Here is a 25,965-nt window from a genome sequence, read left to right as displayed (position 1 = left end):
AAATTTAACAGTGTACCATGTGTACCATCAAAGTGTCACTCTTACAAGTACCGGAGAGGGAAGATCAGGCTGGACGAACAGTTCGTAGCGGGGTGGGAGGTGGGAAGGGCTATCTGTAAAAGGGAGCTGGCCGAAAGCTCCACGATGACTGAAAACCCTAATAAAATCTCAGGCTACGTTATCAGACACATGCGGCCCAGAGGGAGGGAGACAGGAAGCTCCGCTATAGCCTGCACGTGGTTTACAGCAACCCATTCTAGACATCACGACTTAGGACAGGTAATGAGTAACTGTAATGTTCAAACAGCAGAAAAGCAAGATGATAAGGTGTTCAGAAAAGTTATAAGAAGTTAGGAATGTTTAACCTAGAGAAGAGGCTGAACAGAGCAGGGTCTCATTATTAAATATCTGAAGCACAGTTACATGAACACGGAACATGAATATTCATTTGCGCTGCTTTAAGAGATATCTAGAACCACAAACTAAGATATAGAGAGGCAGATTGCACTAAACATAAGGGAAGTTTCTTAATAATTAGGCCTTTCCTACAAGCAACAATAACTGCTATGATTTACAAAACCCTTTCTTTGTACCAGGCTGTAGGGTACAATTTTGACACACATTACGTATGGACTATCTCACAAATATCAGGGCTAAGTGTAACTAAAAATCTTAAAGCAGAGGATGAATGTCAGTGATTACATAGAAAAAAATAAATTGTATTAAGTGGTTTGACTGGCAGATTCCTAAAATCCTTTTATGTTCTTAAAGTTATCTTATCTATATGGCTGGTCCCAAACATTAGCTAGTAGCAAGATGCGGGTAGAGGGGTAATATTTCCATTCAGATGGTCTATCTTGGGATAAGATTTCCTGGTGGTAACCATCCTTTATTCTGAGATCTTTGTCTTCCTACTTTGGCAGCCAGAGAGGGAATATTAAAATGCCCTTACTTTTTAAAAATTATAGTGATAACTGGACAATAGTTTAGAGGTTTTCTTTTTAACATCCCTTACTCTGCAAATTAAATGCTGTCAAACTTAGAAAAAGGTAAGTAAAAGGTGTTTTTCTTAATGGTAGCAATAATTTGAATTATTAAAAGTCATACATAACTACATCATCAGTTTTATAGAAGGTTTTTAAACCCCCTGAAATTATTTGATATACATTTTCAATATTCTTAAATACTACTAGAACACTTCCAATATTTTCTGGTACAGAAGTCAGTAATTTTGTGGCAGTGTGTTTTTATCTCTAAAAATGATGACTACCTTTAGACAACTGTAAGTTGTTTTAGTTCATTAAAAAGTCATACTTACAAAAGATCTTTTAGCAAGATTTGGCTTGTTACTTATACTATTAGTGGACCTAACTTTTAAAATACACTAATTAATAACATAGCCATGCTCTGTTATGAAATGGTACTAATTGCCGGTGAAAACCCATTTCTGTATTGGAATGAAGCTAGAAAGGTTATTTAAATTTGGGGGGGAAATGCTGTGCTTTACTGATGAGAGGTGCATGGTTCGAGAGGGAAAAACACCCAATTGCGACAAAAAAGACTGATGAATCAACCAAAGCCTACCAGAGTGGACATTCTGTGCTCTAGCCTGTTTCCTTTAAAGGTACTTAAATTGTAGGCATTTAAAGTGGTTGAATTATATGACATATATTTCTTTTAGATCAAATTTAAAGTTTAAGTAACATAAAAGCAATATATGTTAAATTCATTTTAAAAAAATAAAGAATGTTCTGTATCAGGGACAGAAAAGACCTATGTCTTTATTTGACTCTGTGACCATGAACATCGAACACATTACTTGACACCTTTGACCTTAGGATGCTTATCTCCTAACGGTGGAGATGCCATCACCAAACATTCAACGCTGCAGAAAAGTCTGATTGACGAAATACATGAAAAAGAACCCTGCCGACCGATATACGTCATAAGCGTTCAATAAGGGTTGATTTTATTCCTTCCAAGGTATTCTAAAAATTCAGCTGCACGCAAGGTTTGGGCAACCCATTAATTAATGTTGTACAGATGTGTTAATGCAGGTGGATCTATGATGCCTCTCCTAGAAATGTTAACTAATGCTAATTCTGGGAGTTTGACCGACACCAGCACGGAACCAGGGCACTGCTGAGGACCTACCGTAACAGCGTATACACTGTGCAAAAGGTATACAGAGGCACACGAAATACTATCTGCTTCCAAAGACTCTCCTGACTCTTCAGGAATTTAATTTTAACAAACATATTTTCATTTTTTAAATCTGAGGTTTTCAAATAAATATCAGTATGTATAAATTCTCATAATGGTTCAATGATCTTCACTCTGAATGCAAATAACAGTATTTATAAGCAGCAGCATTCATCAGTGGACTTCACCACCAGGAATAGAATTGTGCCTGCCCATCTGATGTAATTAAATATACTCCAGACAGGAAATGCTTCCAAGTAAATTTGCCTGGAAAATAATTAAATATAGAAGAGACTGTCTCAATATAGAAAATATTTTAGATGCCACAGAAATTTTTTAAATGTTCCCTTGAAAAAGAAGCCAGCCTCCCACCATGACCACATGAGTTTAAGATGACAATACTCAATCTTCCTTCTCATAAATAAATGAATAAACAAACAAAGCCCAAACTACACATGTAATTTCTCCCTCTCCTTAAAAGCTCTAAAAAGGCAAACAGAGTATTTTACCCTATTCATGTTTTAGTTGCGCTTTGAAATTTTCAATTACTACCACGCTGGTATTTTTAAAGGACAAGACTAGAATATTTAACTGTATGTATCAGACAACTATAATTGTTAGAACTGCTCACAACCGGCCAGATGAATCACATTCATGGAAGATTATATCTCCTGATTCTGCCATAAAGCAGTTCACTGTATTAACACATAACCATAAACCTATAACGAAACTCTAACCAGAATAAGTCGCATCCACTCATTCATTCTACGCTTAACCCCCAAGACGAAGTGGGACAGGACAGGAAACAAGAAATCAGGTATGCCCTTCAGAAATCATCCTGGTTAGTTCAACAGTGTGGTGGACATAAGCAAAATGTACTGTGCATCGTATGAAATGGTTACTAAAAGGCTGCCTTGGAGCAAATGTATAACAAAACCTATTTTTCTTGATGGCTTGTATTTTACAGGTAATGCTTTTTCAAGGAGGTGAAGCCAAAAAAAAAAAAAAAAAAAATCTGTTGGGCCAAAATTTTACAACATACCATTCAATTCAGTGGACTTTTTAAAAACAAAAACCAAAACTAATAAGATATTAGTATTATACACTCAGCCATAAAAAAGAACGAAATAATGCCATTTGCAGCAACATGGATGCAACTAGAGATGATCATACTAAGTGAAGTAAGTCAGAAAGAGAAAGACAAATACCATATGATATCTCTTATATGTGGAATCTAAAATATGCCACAAATGAACCTATCTACGAAACAGAAACAGAATCAGGGACATAGAGAACAGACTGGTGGTTGCCAAGGGGGAGGAGGGTAGGAGAGGGATGGATTAGGAGTTTGGAGTTAGCAGATGCAAACTAATATATATAGAATAGGTAACGCCAAAGTCCTATTGCATAGCACAGGGAACCATATTCAGTATCCTGTGATAAACCATGATGGAAAAGAATACGAAAGAGAATATATATACATACATATAACTGAATCACTTTGCTGTACAGCAGTAATTAATACAACATTGTAATTCAACTATACGTCAATAAAAAATAAATTTTAAAAAATATCATACACACTACTAGAAAGCATGGTATTTACAATAAAGATAAAAATGCAGTAGGGAAGAAAGTGAGACAATCACCTAAAGGGGGAACTTCTCTAAGCGAGAAGGGATGCAGGAATCTAGTGACCACTGACCTCACAGAATATACAAGTGGACATTTCAGCTTTTACCAGGGCAAACTTACCATCTCAAAGTTGGGAGCAGGAAAACTTCCAGTCCCTTCCCCAAGGCAGCGCTACCCTTTCCGATATTCTGCTGCAGTGGCTGATTACTGAAGCACACCGAATCTCAGGGCACCATCATGAGAAGTAAACCACACGTGGTGACGACAAAGGAAACCAACCACTGGCGTCTTAACATAAGCAGGACAAGTGGAAAGAGTGAAGGCAGCATATTTATTTAGACCAAAAAGGAAAAAGGGAGCCAGTAAAGAAAAGAAAAAAAGATACTCAAACTAGAGGATAACAAAGATATAATTCGAGAAAAACAGTAAGAAGGTTAGAGAGGTTTTAAATACATTGCTAGGTACTGTTTATTTCGCACTATCAAACTGAAACAATCTGTAATACATTAGATTATCCTGAATCTAAAGGATTAATCACCCACAGGAGGCTGTTGAAATTACTCCTGCGGAGGATCTTTTTTTGAGGGTATGGGAGTGGGTGAGGACACCAAAAAAACTAGTCTTATCGCTGTTAGCGTTAAGACCAAAAACTCAGTTTTAAAGGTTGTCTAACAGACTCTTTACAGTTATGATTAGGTCATACTTTCATACCACACAAATGTCTGAGTAAAAAATTTAAATATTTTATAATTCCACATAATGGCTCATAATTAACAGGGAAGAGGAGGCAGAGAACTTTCTGGAGGGAAAAGTGGCTCCAAAGATAAAATTCCTAAAAAGAAACACTCTCTAAATGAGAAATGCTAAATAAATTAAGTAAAAATATGTATGAAAGATTACTACAGTAACTACAAAAAGGACTGCTGGTGACCATCGAAACCAATTAATTAATATATTTAAAACCATTATTTAATATAAAGCATTTGTAAATTCTTCTGATTCCATCCCAAGTTAGCTGGAGGGCTTTCCATTTTCTCCTTGTATCTATGAGGAGATTAAGCAGCAAAAAGGAAAAGGAAGTAAGGGGAAGAATCACACAGGAAACAAGGTCGGGGCGGCCTCATAGGCGTGCAAAGCTCAGCCGTCTACAGGGCCCTGCTCTCAGAAGGGTCCCGCACTTGGTTTTTTCATGGAAAGCTATTTCTGTGGGAAAGAACAAACAATGGACAAATTGTGGTTACCAAGACTAGGGTACTTGGCCGATACTTTTCTTGAAAATGGACAAACTGAGCTTGTCACTTCAAGGAAAACAGCTGATAGCACTTTCCCAAGGATAAAATTTTAGCTTTCAAGTAAAAATTAGACATTAGGAAAACGTGTCCAATCCCATAAGCTTGACAGCTTCCCAATAATTAAGGCCTTTTTACATAAGACTGGTAGTGATACTAACAAATGTGATTTTTTTTTTTTTATTGTGTAACATGCCAAAATTTGGAAGACCTAAATTCAATGACCAATGCATGATGTTATAAAATCACACATGAATAGAAAGACCCATTCAGTGTGTAAGTAAGATGAATGGGTTTTAATAAAGGAAAATTTTTAAAAGCTAACTGACAGAGTGTTATGTTCCTCATTGCAACGGCAACTTTAAGGAACTATCGTTTGTCAAATTCTGGTGTAGTGTATCAGGAAGATTATTTGAAGAAGCTGTTAAAACTTTCCTCCCTTTTCCAACTACCTATCTGTGTGAGGCCATACTTTATATATTTCAGCCAGAAAAGCACATCACAAAAGACTGAATACAGAAGCAGATATGAGAATCCAGCTGTCTTCTACTAGGCCAAACATTAACCATATTTGTAGAACTATAAAACACCACCACCCTTCTTCTCATTTTTTGTTTTGAAAATATAGTTATCTCTCACTAAAAAAACCCTTATGTTAATGTATAATGGGTTTATTATGTCTAATTAACCAATGAATACATATTTTTAAGTTTCTCAGTTTCAATTTTTAATATGCCAAGTAATAATGTAGGTAATTTATATAAACAAAGGCTGTTGGAGCCCTCAAAAAGTTTTTTTTCCTTAATAAGTGTATTTATTTATTTACTTTTGGCTGCGTTGGGTCTTCGTTGCAGCGCGCGGGCTTCCTCTAGTTGCGGCGAGCGGAGGCTACTCTTCATTGCGGTGTGCGGGCTTCTCATTGCGGTGGCTTCTCTTGTTATGGAGCATGGCCTCTGGAGCGCAGGCTCAGTAGTTGTGGCGCACGGGCTTAGTTGCTCCGCGGCATGTGGGATCCTCCCGGACCAGGGATCAAATCGGTGTCCCCAGCATTGGCAGGCGGATTCTTAACCACTGCACCACCAGGGAAGTCCCTCTCAAAAAGTTTTAGGAGTGTAAAGAAGTCCTGAGATGGACAAGTTTGACAGCTGCTGCTCTGAGATGAACCAGAAAATAATCAGCCTCTTGGCTCTTTTTAAAAACCCAGTTGTCGGCTGTCCTTAGATTCCTTTAAGATAAAACCCTGTAAGATCCTACCTCAGCTGAACCTTCTAACAACACATCCACTTGCAGGAAGGCTAGCTGCTCACACCCTCCCCATCTAACTAAAGTTAGTACCAAAAGTTAGGCAAACTTTCGTGCCGAGGAGGAATAAAAAGACTGCAGTGCTTGTTAAGAATGCCCATTACTATCAAGGGCATCAAGACTATTGCCGGGGCCCAAATATTCTCTTTATCACACTTGGTTGGGATGTGCGTATTCATAAAGTAACAGATGGCAAAATGATCTTTTTCTTGAAAACGTTCCTGAGTATTCCAAAATTCCTGATGATTCAAACAGGTTTTTGAAGGTTCGGTTTAAAATTTTGTATAAAGAAGTGGACAAAAAGTAGACGTACACGAATAATTAGTGAGAGGGAAACGCTACAACTTACTTTGAGAGTTTAACCTTACTTTCCAACACTCCTAAATGCCTTCCAGATTGTACCAAAACCACAGGTGACCAATTATCACTGCTATCCTCACAGACATCTGAGTAAAAGTCAAGACAGCCTGAATACTTTTTTTCATCTTCAAACCTTTCCCTTCGGAATTCCTCCGCCATTTATTCCAATTAGCGATTCATTTCTCAGATCCGGCCCACTCTGTGGTCACATCATTTCTCCTCTAGGCTAGCAGTTCTAAACTCTGCATCACATCCAACCACCACCAATATTCCACTTGAAAGCGAGAAAGGAAGACATAGGAAAAAATAAAAGGCTACTGACCCCATACTAAGTTCATAAGAAATTGCTCTAATACAATTGTTCAGTAAGCCTTTTATTTTTTTTCAATAGATTCTATAATTATTTTTTTTCCTAAATATCTTAAAGTTATTTTTCAGCCTATGTGTAATTTAAACTATCACAAAGGCTGTGAGGTACACCTGTGAACTGGGTATGTTCCAGTCAGTCATTACTACTGATATTCTTAACACTTCTGAACTGTATACTTAAAAATGGTTAAGATGGTACATTTAGTGTTACTTTTAAAAAAAAATAAATTTATTTATTTATTACTATTTTTTTTTTGGCTGCATTGGGTCTTCGTTGCTCCGTGACGGCTTTCTCTAGTTGCGGCGAGCGGGGGCTACTCTTCGTTGTGGTGCGCGGGCTTCTCATTGCAGCGGCTTCTCTTGTGGAGCACGGGCTCTAGGCGCGCGGGGTCAGTAGTTGTGGCTCGTGGGCTCTAGAGCACAGGCTCAGTAGTTGTGGCGCATGGGCTTAGTTGCTCCACGGCATGTGGGATCTTCCCGGACCAGGGCTCGAACCCGTGTCCTCTGCATTGGCAGGCGGATTCTTAACCACTGCGCCACCAGGGAAGTCTCAGTGTTATATGTTTTTTATAAAAGGAAAGAAAAAGAGTTGAATTATGCACTTTAAATAGGTGAACTGTATGGCATGTGAGTTGTAACTCAATAAAACTGTTATTTTTTAAATCTGTAGTTTGTTCTTAATTAGTTTCTGTAAAAGAAGGGGAAAAAAAACTTTCCTACTGAGATATGGATAATGACTAATTTTTTGAGAGGATGAGGAAAATTTATACACAAAAATATGTACAAAATCTAGTAGACATTTAAAAATTATTTTAATATGAATCATTAAAATTTTCCTTTCACGAGTGATGCCAACCTAACACCCATACGTCGAATCACATGCTAGAGTTTCTTCCAGAGGTTGGTCCACAATATCTTCCAGCTAACAGAAAGGTATTTCAAAGTTAATAATGTTTTAACACAGGATTCAAAATCAAAAGAGAACATTTCTAGTCACCCAATGTTTCAAATAGTGAAAACAGACAACTTAGAATGGATCACTTAATTGTAAAAAGGTCAGTTCAGCACTGGTAGGAAATAGGTCTGAATATCAAAGTAGATTTTTCCAAAGAAAAGAGACATTTTTCAAATCAGCGTGTAGCACTGCAAAATCTCAGGACAAAAAAAAAAAAAAAAAAAGAAAAGGAAAAATCGCATAAGAAATGAAATGGCTGAAGATGAAAGGACTGTTGCTGTTAAGACTAAAAGTTAAATTTTAGCCAAGTATATTTAAAACATGAACAGGCACAGAGAGAGCCACGAGTGTTCACAATCAGAGGCAGGACAAAGTGGCAGTGATCTTTCTGACAAATAAATTGCTTGAAATATTGCATGACATGCTACACAACACCCTGATTACTTTCAATTTCCAAGTGCAACCAAAAGATGGGTCCAATTATGACATCAATACAAGCTTTCTTTCAGAATGGAATGAAAGAACAGTAAATCCCAGTGGCCACGGGAGTTCTGCAGCAGCGATGATGTCATATATAAAAATAGACATCCTCTAACAGAAGCTGAAACTTGTGTAAACAGCACACTGCACACTATTCTCAACTGCCTTGCATGAATTTGCAATGCATGCTGTTAATAGCACGAGATTAATCATTTCATGTTTTACACTATTTCCTGATTTACATTTCAATTTCTAAACAGACTCCATGGTGTAATTTCTCAATCTGTATAAATTAAATCAACATAAATACCTGATTATAACTGCAAGAAAGAGAAACGGTCCCCCCAAAGCAAGGAGACAGAGACCACCGCAGCAGCTTTAACAGGCTGCATTTTGCCAGGAATGCAACGCTGTTATGTCCACCTATTGTTCAAAGACCTTTCCGCAGGAAGCTTTCTGCAGGATTTTAAAACGCAACATGGTCTAGGTGAGGAGGGGCTAGTAAACCTGCTGAGAATAAGCATGAAAAGCAAAGGATACTTTTGACACTTCTCTTTAAAAGACTCTCTGATGCAAATATGAAAACATTGGGCCATGCATACAACAGTACCTACCAAAATGTGGGGAGGGCAGGTTTGTATCTATCACTCCTATCAACAGTCTATCCACATCCCCTCTTTCCATTCTTTACTTCCCAATTCATTTCTTTTTTTCACATTTCTATTGGGCTTTCTTGGATTAAAGAAGATTTTCCTTTGAGCAAAGATAATAAGGCCATTCAGGAAGCCATGCCTGATTCCTCAAGATGCCTGGTTTTTGAGCCTCCACAGTACCTGGATTTCCCTCCATCTTAACTGCCCATCCATTTATCTGTATTTTGTGTGAGGCCATAAAGTCAATGAGGGCAGATTCTGTCTGTCCTGTAGACCTTTACAGCCATGGAGTCTGGAACAGCCCTGAAACAAGGTGGGTGCTCAATAATATTCATTAAAATAGTAAAAACATATAAATGAAAATATTGAGCTTTCCTCTCCATGATACAAGAAACAGAATACACAAATTTTCTGAAACTCCATCCTATTATAATTCACACAGAGGGACTGACGGCCATACTGAAGACAAAGGCTTTAGATTTAATTCAGCAAACAAATGTCTGATGAAAGATGAAGAATAAAAATATTCAAATAATTAAGAAATTTCCCCACACTTGAATCATTTCTGTATATGCATATAAACAGATTTTAAATATCATCACTGAATAAATTAGTCAAGTGGGATACGAACTGTCGTAAGTTAAAATCTTAAGAACTTAATATTCCAGGAAATTTAGTAGACACACAAGTCACTGATACACAACACATGCTCTTACTGTTAAGTAGCATATATTGGATTAAAGTAGGAAGACCTCAGTAAAGAATAAGTGACAAAGCAAAGCCGTAACATGAGGGAAAATATTGCCTATTTCTAGTGCAAGAACAACAGCTCATGTCAAAAAAGTCTAATGTCAAATAAATGTGCATAATCACACAAACACTGTAATTTTTTCATGTCTCAATATTTAAATTCTTTTTGAAATTAACCTACCAAGAAGTCCTTAACTGAAGATGAAACCAACTTAAATCAAATCCATCACTTAAAAAAAAGTGATAGATTATATTCAGAGATATATAAGATATAGATAACCTAGGAATGATTATATAACCATGAGAAGAAATAGTACTTGTCTTATATTATTATGAAGAATAACCTTATTAAAAATAGGACTCATTTTCATATGCCTCATATAAGAATCAATCTTATTACATTGGTGCTACGTTAAAGATATTGTATTATTGCTGGCTATAATAAAAAAATTAATTCCATGATGTTTTTGTAATATTACATTGTATTCAACTTAGATTATATTAACTTAATTTTATGCAGTATTTTTATTTCTTTTGTACACCTGTACTAAGAACTTTAAACTAAGCCTGACCTACTGAAAAATTCAATACATAATTATTAAACGGTGCCCTGAAGTGTATATTCCCATTGTAGAAAAGGATTACTAACAGAATGTGTGGGAAATACCTTTTTCTATGACCGACGGGTTCTCCTTATTTCCAAAAGTTCGCATTGATTGAAACTTTATAAATAAGTTTTATGTTATATTATGTTTGAATCCTCCTAATTCAAATTTGTATAAAGTAAAGTCACACTTTGGGGGGTAAGTAGGAGTGGAGGTGGAAAGTCAATCGGAACCTCAAAGTGTGGAGAGCATTTTAATTATGCAACCAGCCCTGGAAGGCTGCAAAGGTAGGAAACGTCAGTCGGTACACATCACCTCCACAGTTTAGACGGGACAACTTTTCCTTAGTCTTCAGTCTAATATCTCTGTACAATTTTCGCACTTTCTAAACGAGGAGGAGAGCAGAGCTGGTTTTTTTCTTTTTCCCATTAAAAAAAAAAAAAAAAGGGAATAAAAGGTGACAGAACAGGTATATGCCAGCTTCCCCATCCCTGCATCCAGGTGAAAGTAAGAAGGCCCTTCTTCCCTTTTAAGTCCTCTCCCTCTCCCCTCCATTCTTATTATGGAACTCTCATTTCCCTACCCACCCAAACTTCGAGAATAAATTACCCATCAGTGCAGAGGGGGCCTGTAATTAGAGGTAAAAGAAACAGGTTTCCCCCACCACCACCCTATTCTGAGCCTGTCGACAAGGTAAACCCGTCCAAAGTCCCAAGTCAGTCTAGAAATGACCCCAAACTTCCCAGCGTCTGCCGGGAACCTTATCCACGATTTGACTCTGCCACCTGCCTCTTCCCACTCGAAGACTGAAAATTCGTGCCGCACCCTGTTTTCTGGCAGTCTTAAACACAGCCTCACCCCAGCTCATCAAAATGTAAGAAAACGCTAATGAAAGCCATCTCCAATCTTGCCTTCTCACTGCATTTTAAAATGCTTACTCTCTGCAAACCTCACACACTTGCCTTGAAAAAGTGACCTGAAAACACTCTACATGGACGATGTGAGTATTCGTGTTTCTGAAGAAAGTTATTATCATCTGTCTTAAACTGTTGCAACACGTCTAATTTTTAAAAGTGTACATAAAGGAATACATCATAACCCAGTGCACATTTTAAATTCAGTTCCTACTTCTAAATGGGAATTAGACTAACCGGTAATTTCTCATACTGAAAAAGAGGAGGACTAATTACATACTGGTGTACCTTTTAAAATATTTAAGTTATATATGTTTTAAGTATACATGTACTAGATAAAAGCTCAAAACACTGGCGCAATATAAAAACATTTTTATACAGTTTTATCAGAATCTTATCAAATTTAAAAACTATCAACATTTTTTAGATTTACCACATCACTGAAAAATCAACAGTGCTTCTAAAATAAAATACAGCAATTATGTCACCTGTGACATTTTAATGTGCATTATGTTGTATAGAACGTAAAGTAATGGCCTTATTTTAATCTGAAAGTTATACAAATATTTCATGTTTTCAGGCGAGGTTACTGTAATAGCCAAAGATATTACATTGACAGTAGCCTTCCTCTAATGTGAATTAAATTATTCATGACCTTTTTCCTGGGCAATAAGAAAACACAACCATAACATTTCACTAGCTACTTAACCAATTAGTTTCCAGAGATAAATGAGTTTTTCTTCCGTGACTCCAAATTCCCTGATAACCCCAAATTTGACCCAAAATTTCAAACGAGTAATGCTGAAACCGTAAATTACTCATATACTGGCATGAAACAAATGAGCAAAGATATTATTATAGGCCTCAATTAAAATACAGAATGAAATAAAAGCATGAAATCTGGTTAAAAATCAAGCGCAAATAAGAAAATGCAAGCGAATTTTAAATTCTTATTTCCTTTTTGACAAAGCCTTTATTCTGACTAAAACTTTACCAGTGGTCTCCCAAAATGCTCTCACACTGGGATTCCTGAAATTTAAAGCTTTCACCTATAGCCTTTAAAATGTAAATGTCTAATGGATTTCCCATAAAACTTTCACACAAAAAGCAGTTAAACATCCAGGATGTCTATCTGCCTGTCTTTCTCTCTTCGTTTCTTTATGCGCAAGGCAGGTTAGTTAAGAACTGTGCTCCACTCATTCTTAAAAATACGTAGTCTGCACTTTTATTCGTTCTTCAAAGAAAGTGAGCAATTTATCCCTAGGTCTGCACAAATAAAGCAGCCTGTGACACCACCCAAACCACTGATAGTTTCAAAGCTGTAAGGGATTTTTACTAAATCAGGGCAAAATACAAAAGAACAACAAGACCAAGCAAAACACATCAATATTATAAACGCATTAGTTACAATGCAAATTCACAAATGAACTGAGGTTAGTACTAGGAGACCACACACAAATTACAATACCTGAGATTTAGTGCATTCCTTTGAGCCAAAATGAAATGAGTGCCATAGAGGAGGAAAGGAAAAGATGACATTATCAGACATGCTACAGCACCTCTGCCAAAACGAAGATCATGTTAAATTAGGTTAAGCCTGACCATACAGCGCTGGCTCCGTGTATGATGCCCTTCATGTCCCTTAGCCATGCACTTGAACTTGAAATGCACCTGCAACCATTTAGGTCGCCTGTGAAGCAGGACCATGCACCTTGTCAACAAACTTTTCACCCTGGCTCCCACCTTACTAGGGTTCTTTCAAAAGGAGTATTTCTGCTCAGAATAAGTGAATGTGACTTAGGGCTAATTCTGTTGTTTGCATATGTTAAAATCATGTACTTAGGCAAAATAATAATTATATAAATAAAGTTAAAACACAATTTGCGTGAAAAGACGGGATTCAATATTTAGAATTATGACTCTTGTTGCCCATCTGAACTCATTTAGAAAAATTAATACCACCATGTCACATATTAGCAAACAGGTACCTGATCCATCAGTAAGCAAGGTAAATTCTTCACCCTAGTACTGAATTTTCCCTCATAAAAGTACCTGTTGACCAGGTAAGGCATTTTTTAAAACCACTAAAAAAAAAAAATAATCTTGAATAGTTTTTTAAAACTACACATTTAAAAAAAAATCAGATTAAAAAGGGGGAGTCATGTAGGGGAGGTGGGTGAAGTATTCCATAAAGGGGGAAAACATGGGGATAGCCGAGAGAAATAATTATAAAATGACACCCCCGAACTTAAATGGGACAAATATAACTATAAAATCAAACCAATCAGCTTTAACACTAAATTTTTAGTAACCCACACTGCTGCTAAATATCTTGGTATAGAATCTGATTTGGAAAAATAATTCCAAAGCAGAAAGAGTATTAACAATATTAGTAGATTGTACTATTAATGTGTACAACTATTTTTAATCCATATTTCCTTCTTCCATGATGCTACATCGACACTAAAAATACTACCTTCTTTTACAGACAATGGTAACAAAAAACCTTTCATAGGTTTTTTCAAAAAAATACCAAGGCTCTCCAGCAGGCAAACAAAGCTGACTTTATGATGAGCAAAAAGCAACCCTTTCCAAATGAGCTCAATGAAATGATTCAACTATGAAATTCATGTTAAATTAAAATTGTGCATGGGCAGTGAGAGGAGTAGGCAGAGAGCTGGTGGTCAAAACTGCTTAAATATTCAAATACAAAGGGCTCTCAGAAATAGAACACATGAAGTGCGGGTATAAAATGCATCACTTCAAGTTACCAGAAAATTAAGTACATAGTTTTAAGTCTATATACATTTTCCCATGCAGTTTGCATTTATACTTATTTGCAAAAAGAAAGAAGAGGATACGGAAGACAAACAAATAAGAAATGTAAAATAGTTGTCTTTTATGTATTTTTATTTTTTCATATTTTTATTTTAAAATTAATTTCACAAATGAGTGCTCATTTAATGGTGGTATAAGTATAGATAAACCAAGTTTGACCTTATTATGACATATGTAAGAATTCAAGTTACTTTCTTCTTGAATACAGAAATCCTCAAATATATTTGCCACTATTCTGGGTGGGCCACCAGGGGACATGGACACAGCATAGCTGAGCAGAGAGAAATGAGTGAGAAAAATAAGGCTCCCAAACTAACTACGCTGGGGTCTTGTACAAATCACTCATTATCTGTGCCTCGGTTTCCTCAAACATAAAAAGTAGTTTCTTTACCTAGTATTTACGAAATAAATGACAATCAAGTGGTGAAAGCATTAAAGAGGACCTCTGAACCTATTAGAAATGCTTCAGACCATCTTTACACTGGGATTTACAGAAGCATCATTTCAAATTATGCTCTCACTTCATCATATTAAAAACCAAAAATTCTCAGACAATATTCTCACAATGGTATGAAAATAACAGGTAATTTTTTATATATCTAACTTCTGAATAAAAAACAGGTATGATACCCGTCACTGGCGACGGTGAGGGAAAGGGCAAAATTTTAGATCAAGATAAGAACCTAAAAATATCCCAGTTACAACTGTACATGCTGGTCACAAAGCTGATCCGAAGAGACCACGTTAAGAAATAAAAAGGCTAAACAATGCCTTTTGATATCTTATTTCAATGCTCCTTAAACTATTCACAGTATGTGTTTCCAGAAAAATCTGCACTTTGAATAAGTATACCACAGAAAGGAATTATTCATCAAAAATAGAAAATGTATGTCTTTTCACAAAACTCCCAACAAAAAGCTATAAAGATAAATATAATTATTATACTTGTATAACTTACCGTATGATAGCCTCTAGGCAAAGGTGGTTTGCCCACAGGATAAGGGTCCACAGTATCAATAATCGTTTGTCTTTCCCCCTTCTGGTTGATTTTTCTAAATCTCCTTCGAGACTGTCGATGAGAAGCTTGACGCTGAAAATATTCTTCATTTTCATCCATATAGTCTACCTGAAATAAAATCCCCCAAGATTTCATTTCATCCAACACCATGTTCCATATAAGATTAGATGCAGAATAAAACTTACGGGTAGTCCACATTCATTCATTGTGCAAAGACATTTGTAGACAAACTATCTCCACAGACTTCAAATGTTTTTGAACTTCTCTGGAACTAAGTGGTTCTGAGTAACTTTTCTTTATAAAAGAAAAGAGGCATTTTCAGTTCCACTTAGGACAATATGGGTAACTCTTGAATTTCCTGCAGTCTCAAAGGGAAGGATATTTTCAGTAGTCTTTGTCCTGATTTATTAATGAAAGATCTCACAGGATACATCACCATGCATTATGAAAGCAACTGCCCCATTGTCTTAACTAAAGCACAAAAACTCTCATGAAGTAAATCTGTTTAAAAACAAAAAAACAAAAAAAAAAAAACCCAAATCCCAAATGACTCAGACACGACTACTGGCAGAATGACTTTGGTAGATTACTTAAGGGCTTCTCTTCCTACTTTCATTCTACAGATTCAGTTTTTTTTTATTATAAATCGCACTGTTCTCAAAAAATAATTTCCTCATTTTGAACATTTAGAAAGTGATGAATGGACTAACAGAAGAAAAGTTACTTTCGGTTAATCCTCACCGCACTTACATAATGAAAATGGGATTGCTCACAAAAGCATATTTAGATCCTAAGATGGTTCTCACACTGACAAACCTACTAGTCTGCATTGTATGGACAAGGACAAAGTCCTCAAGGAATTCTGAAGGTCAAAAATCCTTCAGATCAACACAAAATAGCAGTAACAGAGACCAAAATCTCAAGGAAATATCTGAAATGCTTTTCAAGACCTGTGGCTGGGAAGCCTGACGTATCTGCCTACATTTTTCCACTCCTCAATCTTTACTCACCACCATGCCACTTTCTCACTTAACAGTAAATTTGGGGAAATTTTACCAAAAGTTTTCACTAGCTTTGATGAGGAAGTTCCCATTTCTGACAAATTCCTCTCCTCCATCATAGGGAAAAAACCTACATCTCCTCTGAAAATAGACTTATAGGCATCTACCAAATATTTTATTAAATATGAATAAAAAGCCTCCACCATCATCTGTTTTAGGCCATTATTTATTCAAAAAGTTTCCCTGCCCAGATAGATGCTGGATGGGAAATATTATGCACACCAGCCAACTGAGTGTCTCTACTGGGCACTCCCTCCAATCTTATTTTTGTTGCTGATTTTTTTAAGGGGTACATAGTGTCCCATCTTAAAATCATGTTTATACAGTAAGGAAGAATGTGACAGGCTTTCCTTAAAGCATCAGTAAAAATAATGATGTTGCTAATATCTCTTCTAACGTTATGTTTTTTGCATGTGTCTTACCTCAATATATTTTTTAAATCACACTATTCAATTAAAGAGATAAAAATCTCAACAGAGTATTTAACCAGCATAAAAGTCCTCCAAATTTCTTTCAATTAGATAAAGGAAGTGATTTCCTTTGTCAATTGTTGCCTGAATACATATCACTGTGTCTCATTTAAAGTACCTCACTCATTCCAACCAATACTTGGAGAGCTAAAATCCTGCAATTCCAAGATTCTCCCCAAGTTTAAATTAAATGGCATTTTCATAGACTGATTTATAAAGTTCAAACACCAAACATTTAGGTACGTGACCCTTTTAAACTTTCTTTTTCATTATTTGACTCCCGTAAATAATTATAATGATTATGAACTAAAACTCAAAAAGTTATGAAATAAATATACCTAGAGTTATAAAATATATAATACAATTATAAGTAGTTTGTGAAAATACTTTCATTTCATAACTTTTTTTAAGGGAAAAAAGTCTTCACAGAAGTATTCTTACCACAATCATTTCAGAAGGCTCTAACACAATGCATTCACAGCCACGCCTAAAGCTTCCTGCAGAACGCTTGCCAAAACTAGAAAGAAAAAAAAGATTTAAGAAATACAAATTGTGAATTTAAGCTAACCATTCAGATGAATAAAAACAAGGAAGAAAACAACTACAAAAAATATACATTGAAGAAAGAGAACTATCTCAAACCATTATTTACACAGAATGAGAAGGAACCATTCAAGTTTTTAAATCTCAGATATATTTTTCTGGAAAATTCCAATATAATGTTTTTGAATTCATAATGTAAGTAATGAAGAATCATTATGAATGTGTTTTGTGTTAGGCTGTTTGAAACCACTCCCAGTTAGGTGAAGATTTAGAATATTCTAACAGGGGTGGGAATTGGATCAATGGCAAACTATAAAAATATCCAAGATATAAAATGCATATAATTCTCTTCTATAACTTAACTTGCTTAGGTTAAACATTTCTTTCACTTAAAAATGTAGTTATTTTTCTAAATTTTCAAATCAACTTATTCAAAATCAGTTTAAGGAAAAGGTATTCAACTCAGGGCTTTCAGCTACACAGTGACTTACGTGGACATGCATTCCCAAAGCCCCTTTCTGCGTGAAAACTGCACTGCCGACTTCAGACACGGCACCTCTGCCCCATCTGTGGAAATACCCACCTAACGCTAGAGCAGATTTATTCTCTCTGGCATAGCTTTATGCCAACTAGAGCCACGAAGAGTTCTAAGTAGTCATGACTTGTTCTGCTAACGTACCACCTACCCCTGCTCATTCACTACTCCAAAAGGCCTCCCCTCCCTCCAGTCAACATCTTAGTAACCATTTTTTTTTCTGGCCACACCGTGCAGCATGGGGGATCTTACTTTCCCAACCAGGGATCGAACCCGCGGCCCCCGCAGTGGAAACGCGGAGGTACGGAGTCTTAACCACTGGGCTGCCAGGGAAGTCCCAGTAACCGTTTTTAATAACCTACTTTTGAGAAAAATATGAGGAAAAAACGCTTCCAAAGAGCTATTTTATCGAGATTTTTTTCCCAAATCAATTAGACATTTGAGCAGCTCCTATGGACATTCTCATTCCTTTTATAACTCTCTTTATGTCATGGTAGTACACAATGTTTCACATGTTAGAACCCAACTTGGATTAGGAAAAGAAAAAAGTCATGTAAGATGAAGAGAACAAGAGAGTCAACGTTCTCACTCTATGAGCTTGGGACCTCTAGCAAACCAACTTGACCATCCTCATAGTCTAAACTGTACTCATTTTTAAGGTTATCGGGCGAGCCCAGGCCATCACTGAAGTCATTTCCTGCTCCAAAATTGTTTCTATGAAAATCAAAAAGCATATCTGAAAAATCCTTCAAAAAATATTCATACATACATATTCTCACAACCATACATATTGAAGTGCTTTTTTTAAGTGGAAAAAAATCTGCCAAGAAAAATATAATAATCTTATCTTCTTTGTCATGTTATTTCACATGCAATTAAAATGACCTAAATTTTTACATAGTCTCCTCTTAGTTTACAATTAAAGACCACTAAAATTACAGAAAATTCTCAACACACACAAAAATTTGCTTCTGGTTTTTGCAACTACCTACTTGCAATTTATTTTTTTACAGTGAAGCTTATAATTTAATGATGCACTACAAACTAAGAAATAATCTCAGTGTGTTAGCAAAATATGTAGCAGGTTTCATGCCATCATTGCCCACTGAACCCTGTTATAGGACTAGGTAAAAACACATATTGTATGTTTAAGTTTTATCACTAAATAAAATAGCACTAAAATCTAAAGAAAATCACGTGACTCTAAGTTTTTTCGTATTTTATTAAATTACAGAACCAGACAAGCTTCATAATCATAATGATCGAGTGGTTTTCCTTTTTGAAAATTTCATGTAGTAAAAAAAAAAAAAAATCAAACGTCTATAATGTATACAATGTTCAGATGACAACTTAATAAAAATAAAAACTGCTAGAATTGAGTTGCTCACAAATTTTAGCAACAAAAGTAGTGACATCCACACGAATAAACTATGTGGTATTTATTTATTTTATGCCTAATTCTAGTACCAACCACTCCCTGCTCCAGAATTAAGGCTGTAAAACCCCTTACCGATCAGCCATTAGTTCAACAGAACTTTATGGCTGAGAAGATATTCACGTATTTAGTTGCACTAACACTATTACTTTAGGGATGAAAAGTGTGCATCCCCTAAGATGTGCTACACAAAGTATCTCTATGCCTTTTGCAAAGTGAGCTGCACTAAAATCTAACAAAACTCTCTTTGAAGCCCCAAAAGACTCAGGTTCTACTGACCATCACAAAGATGTGAACCATAGGAGAAATAATAGACTCTTGTCAGGTTAATTCTTTGAATACGTTGAGGGGGAAAAGGCAAATGCACAGAGAACCCACTCCAGCAAGGGAGAATAAATTATTTAATTTATCCAAAAATCCATTGTTTCGAACACAGCCAAGAGCCCAGAAGGAAAGAGTGGCCTCAAAAGAGCTAAAGCGCAAGTCATGAATGCACTCGCTGGGGCCTAATGACAAGGTCCCTTGGCTCTATGGCAGAGAGGAGTTACTCTTAGCTTACAAACCAGAAGCTGTAAGGTAGGAATGGTCAGGGAGGAATGAAAAACGTCACCTAGAAACCCATTCAGCCCACAAAATACTTCTTCTACTCTCTGATTCTTTGAAACAATAAATATAGAAACAAAAGTAAGTAAACACCATTATTTACTAAGTTTTAAAAAATCTCTGACCAAGTTCTATATAAATAAACTGTTTTAAAAATACAGTCCTGGACTCAGTGCTCTGTGGTGACCTATATGGGAAGGAAATCCAAAAAAGAGGGGCTATATGTATACAATTAGTGGATTCACTTTGCTGTACAGTAGAAACTAACACAACACTGAACAGCAACTATACTCCAATAAAAACAAAAATAAATAAATACATAAAAAAATTTTTTAAATACAGTCCTGGAAAATTTTAGAGATAAAAAAGGTAACTGGATAGAGACATACAGCAGGTAAGATCTCCCACAGATGATATTAAGATCAAATTTTTAAAATATTTTAGATGATTTAGTAGGAAGAAATGGAGAGGAATCCTCAGGTTTACAAATGACACAGAGACGTTTAGATAGTAAAGCACAAAACAAAGCCAGTAAGAATAAAGTACAAGCCATTTTTATAAAGTTTTATGTGCGTATAAAAAAGCAGTAAGGACCCAACCTGCACAAGGAAATATTCTATGTGAAAAGTGATCAAATGCACAAAGTATGTAAGATAAGATTAAACAGCAAAGAGTTCTCATGTTTCAATTAAAAGTCAAATGAAAACTAGAAGTCTTTCAAGGCATTAGCACAGTAAACTGCTAACATAATAAATAACAAATAATAAACAGAGATACACCTCAAAAGGATGGACACACTAGGAGAAATGAAAAATGAAAATTACTATACATACCCTTATAGAAAACCACGTAAATCTACAATAGAGCACTGCCCTAGAAAAGTTTCTAAGGGGAAAAACACAGAGCTAAAAAGTTTCCAACAAAAAAATTAAGGGTATCCAAAGGGCTTTCTGTAAAACCAGAGGCACAAATTAAAAGAACACTTCATTCAGTCTTATTAATAGCAGCTGAAAGTTGGTATCATTTAAATTTCTAAAATCATGACTTAAGGAAATGTAGAAATGATACAGATTAAATAAGAAGTTGGTTAACTTAAAAAGTACACCTACAATCCTTGAGGGTTTTAAGAAAAGTCAGAAATAGATAAAGATTGTTCCAAAGCCATTTGCCTAAATTCTCCTCCAAATGTTCCTCGGTGCCACTGTCAGAAACGAACAGTTAGTCCTATCAAATGCATTCTTTTTTACTATTAAGTCTTATAAGAGACTACACAAAGTGGTCTACAAATTCGATGCAATTCCCATCAAAATCCCCCCAAAAATATTTTTTGCAGAAACGGAAAAACCAATCTTCACATTCATATGAAATTGCAAGGGGCCCTAATTAGCCAAAACAATCTTGAAAAACAACGAAGTGAGTGAACTCACACTTTTTTTTTTTTGAGTTTCATATAGTAAAAGTTTTTTTCTACATGCACTTCAATTTCACAGCAAGAGTGGCATAGGATACCTAAACACAGAAGAGAGCATTCATGCAAGATATCTAACTCCTTGATATAATAATGCATACAATTCAAAATGATTACACTATCATCGCATCTAGGGCTTTCTGCAGCTACAAGGGGGTGGTTATGGAAAGCATGGCCCTTGGTATCAGTATCTAAAAAGCACCCACCATCTTCTTCTATGTGTGTTCTCTTTTTGCGTTTTCTCTTCATTTTTCTTAATCAACTCTGCTGTTGTTGCTGCTGCTTAGCAAAACTGGTAAAAACAAAATTGTAATCATTGAACATAGCGCTCTGGCAGTCAAGACGTTTAAAACCTTCAATCTTCTGGGGCGAAGAAAGCACTGTGCGACATTTAGAACTCTGATTTACAAACAGGGTGGTCACAAATTTTCCTGGCTTGAAGACTTCCACAACTTTCCTGATCAGGTCATCATAGGAGGTCTGACTTAAGTTTGTTTCAAAACAAACTTGTGGTTCTGGAGTGATGTGAATAGTCCAATAAGTTCCATCCGATTTCATTCCATTCGTTGAATACCCACAAGGATTGAACAGTGTGGCATCAATGACAGAACCTGGTATCAGGTCACGAATTCCACTCTCACGAGTGACATCCTTTGCAGTAACACCATCTTTCATGTAGAACTGGTCCATAACTGCTGGGTCAAGCTCACTCATCAGAATTTCCAGGCTTTGATCTGGCTGATTGATTACCCGACTCTCTGGGAGATCCAAAGTATACAAGTACCAGCAATCAGAATTCATGCGTCCCATACAATATGCTGCTCCATTTGGGAAAACTGCATTAAGAAACTCTATTTCTTCCTGGAAATTGCGGTGTGGGTACCCTTGGTGAGAAGGCTTCATGAAATTCTTAGGAGAATAAAAGAAGCTTTGAATTGAGTCAAACCCACTGTAATCCCTAGCAAGTTTCAACAGGGGAACCAGTGCTTTCAGCAAGAGGGTGGTACCACACGTCTCCAAAATGAAACGTCTCTTGGAGACAAACATGCTACTCTCACTGAGTACATAAGCTTCCTGCTTGTCAGTTTTTGTCACACTTATGATTGAACACTGCACATCCTTCAAAAGTATGTCCCACTCGGATCTTGGGATGGTGCGAAGATCCCCAGATCCTTGGTTGGCGTCGGGTTGCTGCCTGGAGAACCACACCTCCAGCAGCTTCTCGGCCCCTTCGAAAAAATGTGCAGCTTCCATCACCGTGAGACTAGCGAGCAACCAACCACCACAGAAAATCAACTAAATTAAATCTCTTCTCCCGCCGCTGCCGCCGCCGCTGCGGATTGTTCCAGCTGTGTCAAAGTTCAGGTTCCTTTTTTGCTATAATTTTATATTAACTTTTTTTAAAAAAGGGTTGATAAAATTTTCCCGGCTTTTTTTTTTTTTTTTTTTTTTTTTGGTGAGCGAAAGTTGAACGTGAGTCTGTTGGAAATAGAGGCAGATACAGCTCAGTCTCTTGTAGTCCGCTGTTTCGCCGTTAGAGAGAGTAGAGCGAGCGCTAGCTAATGTCGCCAGCCATACTGTGGGAGCCTTTTTTTTTTTTTTAAAGATAAATAATTGCTTTTTTTTTTTTTTTTTTGGCTGTGTTGGGTGTTCGCTTCTATGCGAGGGCTCTCTCTAGTTGTGGCAAGTGGGGGCAACTCTTCATCGCGGTGCGCGGGCCTCTCACTATCGCGGCCTCTCTTGTTGTGGAGCACAGGCTCCAGACGCGCAGGCTCAGTAGTTGTGGCTTACGGGCCCAGCCACTCTGCGGCATGTGGGATCTTCCCAGACCAGGGCTCGAACCCATGTCCCCTGCATTAGCAGGCAGATTCTCAACCACTGTGACACCAGGGAAGCCCTGAACTCACACTTTTAATTTCAAAACTTACTACCAAGCTGCAGTAATCAAACCAGTGTGGTACTGGCATAAGGACAGACACATATGGACCAACGAAATAAAACTGAGAACCCAGAAATAAACCCATATCTATGGCTAATTTTGACAAAGGTGTCAAGTTCATTCAATGGGGAAAGAACAGTCTCTTTAACAAATGTGCTGAGACAACTGTATTTCCACATGAAAAAGAATGAAGTTGGACCCCTACCTCTCATGACATACAAAAATTGACTGAGAACGGATCACTGATTAAATAAAAGAGCCAAAAACCATACAACTCTTAGGGGGAAAAAAAAAGGGATAAATCACCATTACCTTGGATTTGACAATGGACTCAGAGATGACACCAAAAGCACCAGCAGCAAAAGGAAAAATAAGTAAACTGAACTTCATCAAGACTGAAAACTCTGGTGCACTGAAGGACATCATCAAGAAAGTGAAAAGATAATCTACAGAACAGGAGAAAATATTTGCAAATCATATATCTGAGAAGGGTTTAATATCCAGGATACATGAAGAACTCCTACAGCTCAACAACAAAAAGACAACCCAATTAAAAAATAGGCAAAGGACTGGAATAGACCTTTCTCCAAAGAAGATATGTGTATCAACATCCTTAGTTATTAGGGAAAAGTAAATCAAAACCACAATGAAGCTACTCACCCAAGTTGCCCACTCTCCCCTCAAGAGTGCTTAATAAATCCTTGCTGTGCTTTCTCAAAATAAAAACAAACAAGACAACAAAAAAAACACAACCAGATACCATATCACACCTGATACTAGATGTGAATGAGATATTAGGATGGCTATCATTAAAAAATTTTAAAAAAAAGCGAAGAATGCAAAAAATGTTGAAGAGGATCTAGAGAAGCTGGAACCCTTGAATTTTGCTGCTGGGAATGTAAAATGGTGCCGTCACTGTGGAGGAGAGTTTGGCATGTCCTCAAAAACTTAAACACAGAATTAGTATAAGACCCAGCAACTCTACTCCTGGAAAAATACCCAAAAGTATCAAAAACATGGACCCAAACAGATATTTCACTGCAGCATTATTTGCAATCGCCAAAAGGTGAAAACAACACAAGTATCAACTGATGAGTCGATAAACAAAATCTGATATATACAAATGGAATATTATCCAGCAATAAAAAGGAAGTCCTGAAGTTCTCATATATGTTATAACATGGGCAAGCCTTGAAAGCATTATGCTAAGTGCGATAGCCAGTCACAAAATGACAAATATTGTAAGATTCCACTTATATGAGATATCTAGAATAGGTAAATTCATAAAGACAGAAAGTAGACCTGAGGTTTCCAGGGGTTAGGGAAATGCAAAGTTACAAAGTTTCTGTTTGGAGCTATGAAACGTAAGTTGTGGAAATAGGTAGTGATGATGGTTGCACAACAGTGTGATTGCAATTAATGCCACTGAATCCTACACTTTAAATGGTTAAAATGGCATATTTTACGTTATACACACACATGCGCATATCCATAACTTTTTTTTTAAGTATATAAGAGAAACTTATCAAGAAGATTTGTGTGGTTGTTTGTTTTAGTGGTTTTGAGTATTTTGGCAAAATTCAGGACTTGAATAAGAAAAAGTAGTAACTCCACTTTGACCAAACAAGAACCAACCTTAGGGGCAAAGGAAGAGTTAAGTTTGATGACTGAGCTATACCACTGATTAACTTGGAACCAATCTTTTTCTACACTAATTTAGCAATGAAGTGATAGAGGTCATGGGTGAAAGAACTAGGAAGATACAAAGAGATGGTAAACAAATGTCAATGAAATATCTGAAATCAGTTTTTTTTAATTTTTATTTTACATTGGAGTATAGTTGATTTACAATGTTGTGTTAGTTTCAGGTGTACAGCCAAATGATTCAGTCATACATATACATGTATCTATTCTTTTTCAAATTCTTTTCCCATTTAGGTTATTACAGAATATTGACCAGAGTTCCCTGTGCTATACAGTAGGTCCTTGTCGGTTATCTATTTCATATATAGCAGTGGGAATGTGTCAATCCCAAACTCCCAGTCTATCCCTCCCACCCACCCTTCCCCCCTGGTAACCTGAAATCAGTTTTGAAGAGTCAATTATACCTACATTTTCCTCTCACCCAGCATTATCCCATTTTTTATTTTATCCCTGGTGATAAATTAGGGGGTCTCCCCACCCCGTGTCCACATATATACGGAGAGAGAGGGAGAAAGAGAGAGAGATGCACACACACATACAATTTTGCTTCCTATTCCTCTTCCAAATACTCACTGGACACGTACTACAGAATCAATATGAACTCTGTAATCAATACAGAGCTTACAAGAAACTCACTAAATATAGCCCCTATTCGTAAATAGTTTGTATTCCGTGGAAGATGACTGCACAGAAAGTTGTGATAAGAGGCAGAACAGCGAGCGCCATGAGTTTAGTAAGAAAGAATGTCATATTTGCTGCCTACAATGCATCTCAAAAACCAAATGCATTTCTTGAATGTCAGAGCTGAGAAAAACTTGAAAATCATATAGTACAGGG

General features: G+C 36.5%; 2 protein-coding genes across 9 annotated transcripts in view; both read right to left on the bottom strand.

Moving 5' to 3' along the window:
* RAPGEF2 (Rap guanine nucleotide exchange factor 2) overlaps positions 1-25,965 on the bottom strand; it is a 248,001-nt gene that overhangs the window by 99,150 nt on the left and 122,886 nt on the right. For 7 of the 8 annotated variants that reach the window (XM_057547436.1, XM_057547439.1, XM_057547437.1 and 4 more), the window contains 3 exons: positions 17,343-17,418; positions 15,311-15,478; positions 12,983-13,000 (listed from right to left, as the gene is read on the bottom strand). In XM_057547436.1, coding sequence (XP_057403419.1) covers positions 12,983-13,000; positions 15,311-15,478; positions 17,343-17,418 — 262 coding nt within the window. The remainder of the gene's footprint in view (positions 1-12,982; positions 13,001-15,310; positions 15,479-17,342; positions 17,419-25,965) is intronic. The other variant, XM_057547434.1, reaches the window with a different exon arrangement.
* Positions 21,145-23,049, bottom strand: LOC102998544 (S-adenosylmethionine decarboxylase proenzyme-like). Its single transcript, XM_057547442.1, has one exon. The coding sequence runs from the start codon at positions 22,737-22,739 to the stop codon at positions 21,744-21,746; it is 996 nt and encodes a 331-aa protein (XP_057403425.1). The 5' UTR covers positions 22,740-23,049; the 3' UTR covers positions 21,145-21,743.

Source organism: Balaenoptera acutorostrata, chromosome 5 (genome assembly GCF_949987535.1).
Source record: "Balaenoptera acutorostrata chromosome 5, mBalAcu1.1, whole genome shotgun sequence".
NCBI classification, from domain to species: Eukaryota; Metazoa; Chordata; class Mammalia; order Artiodactyla; family Balaenopteridae; genus Balaenoptera; species Balaenoptera acutorostrata.
Note: the sequence above shows the minus strand (reverse complement) of the source record. Positions and strands in the feature narration are given on the sequence as shown.

Bases quoted from the DNA above. Each gene is read 5' to 3' on its own strand.
- LOC102998544 (XM_057547442.1), bottom strand. From the start codon at position 22,739: ATGGAAGCTGCACATTTTTTCGAAGGGGCCGAGAAGCTGCTGGAGGTG.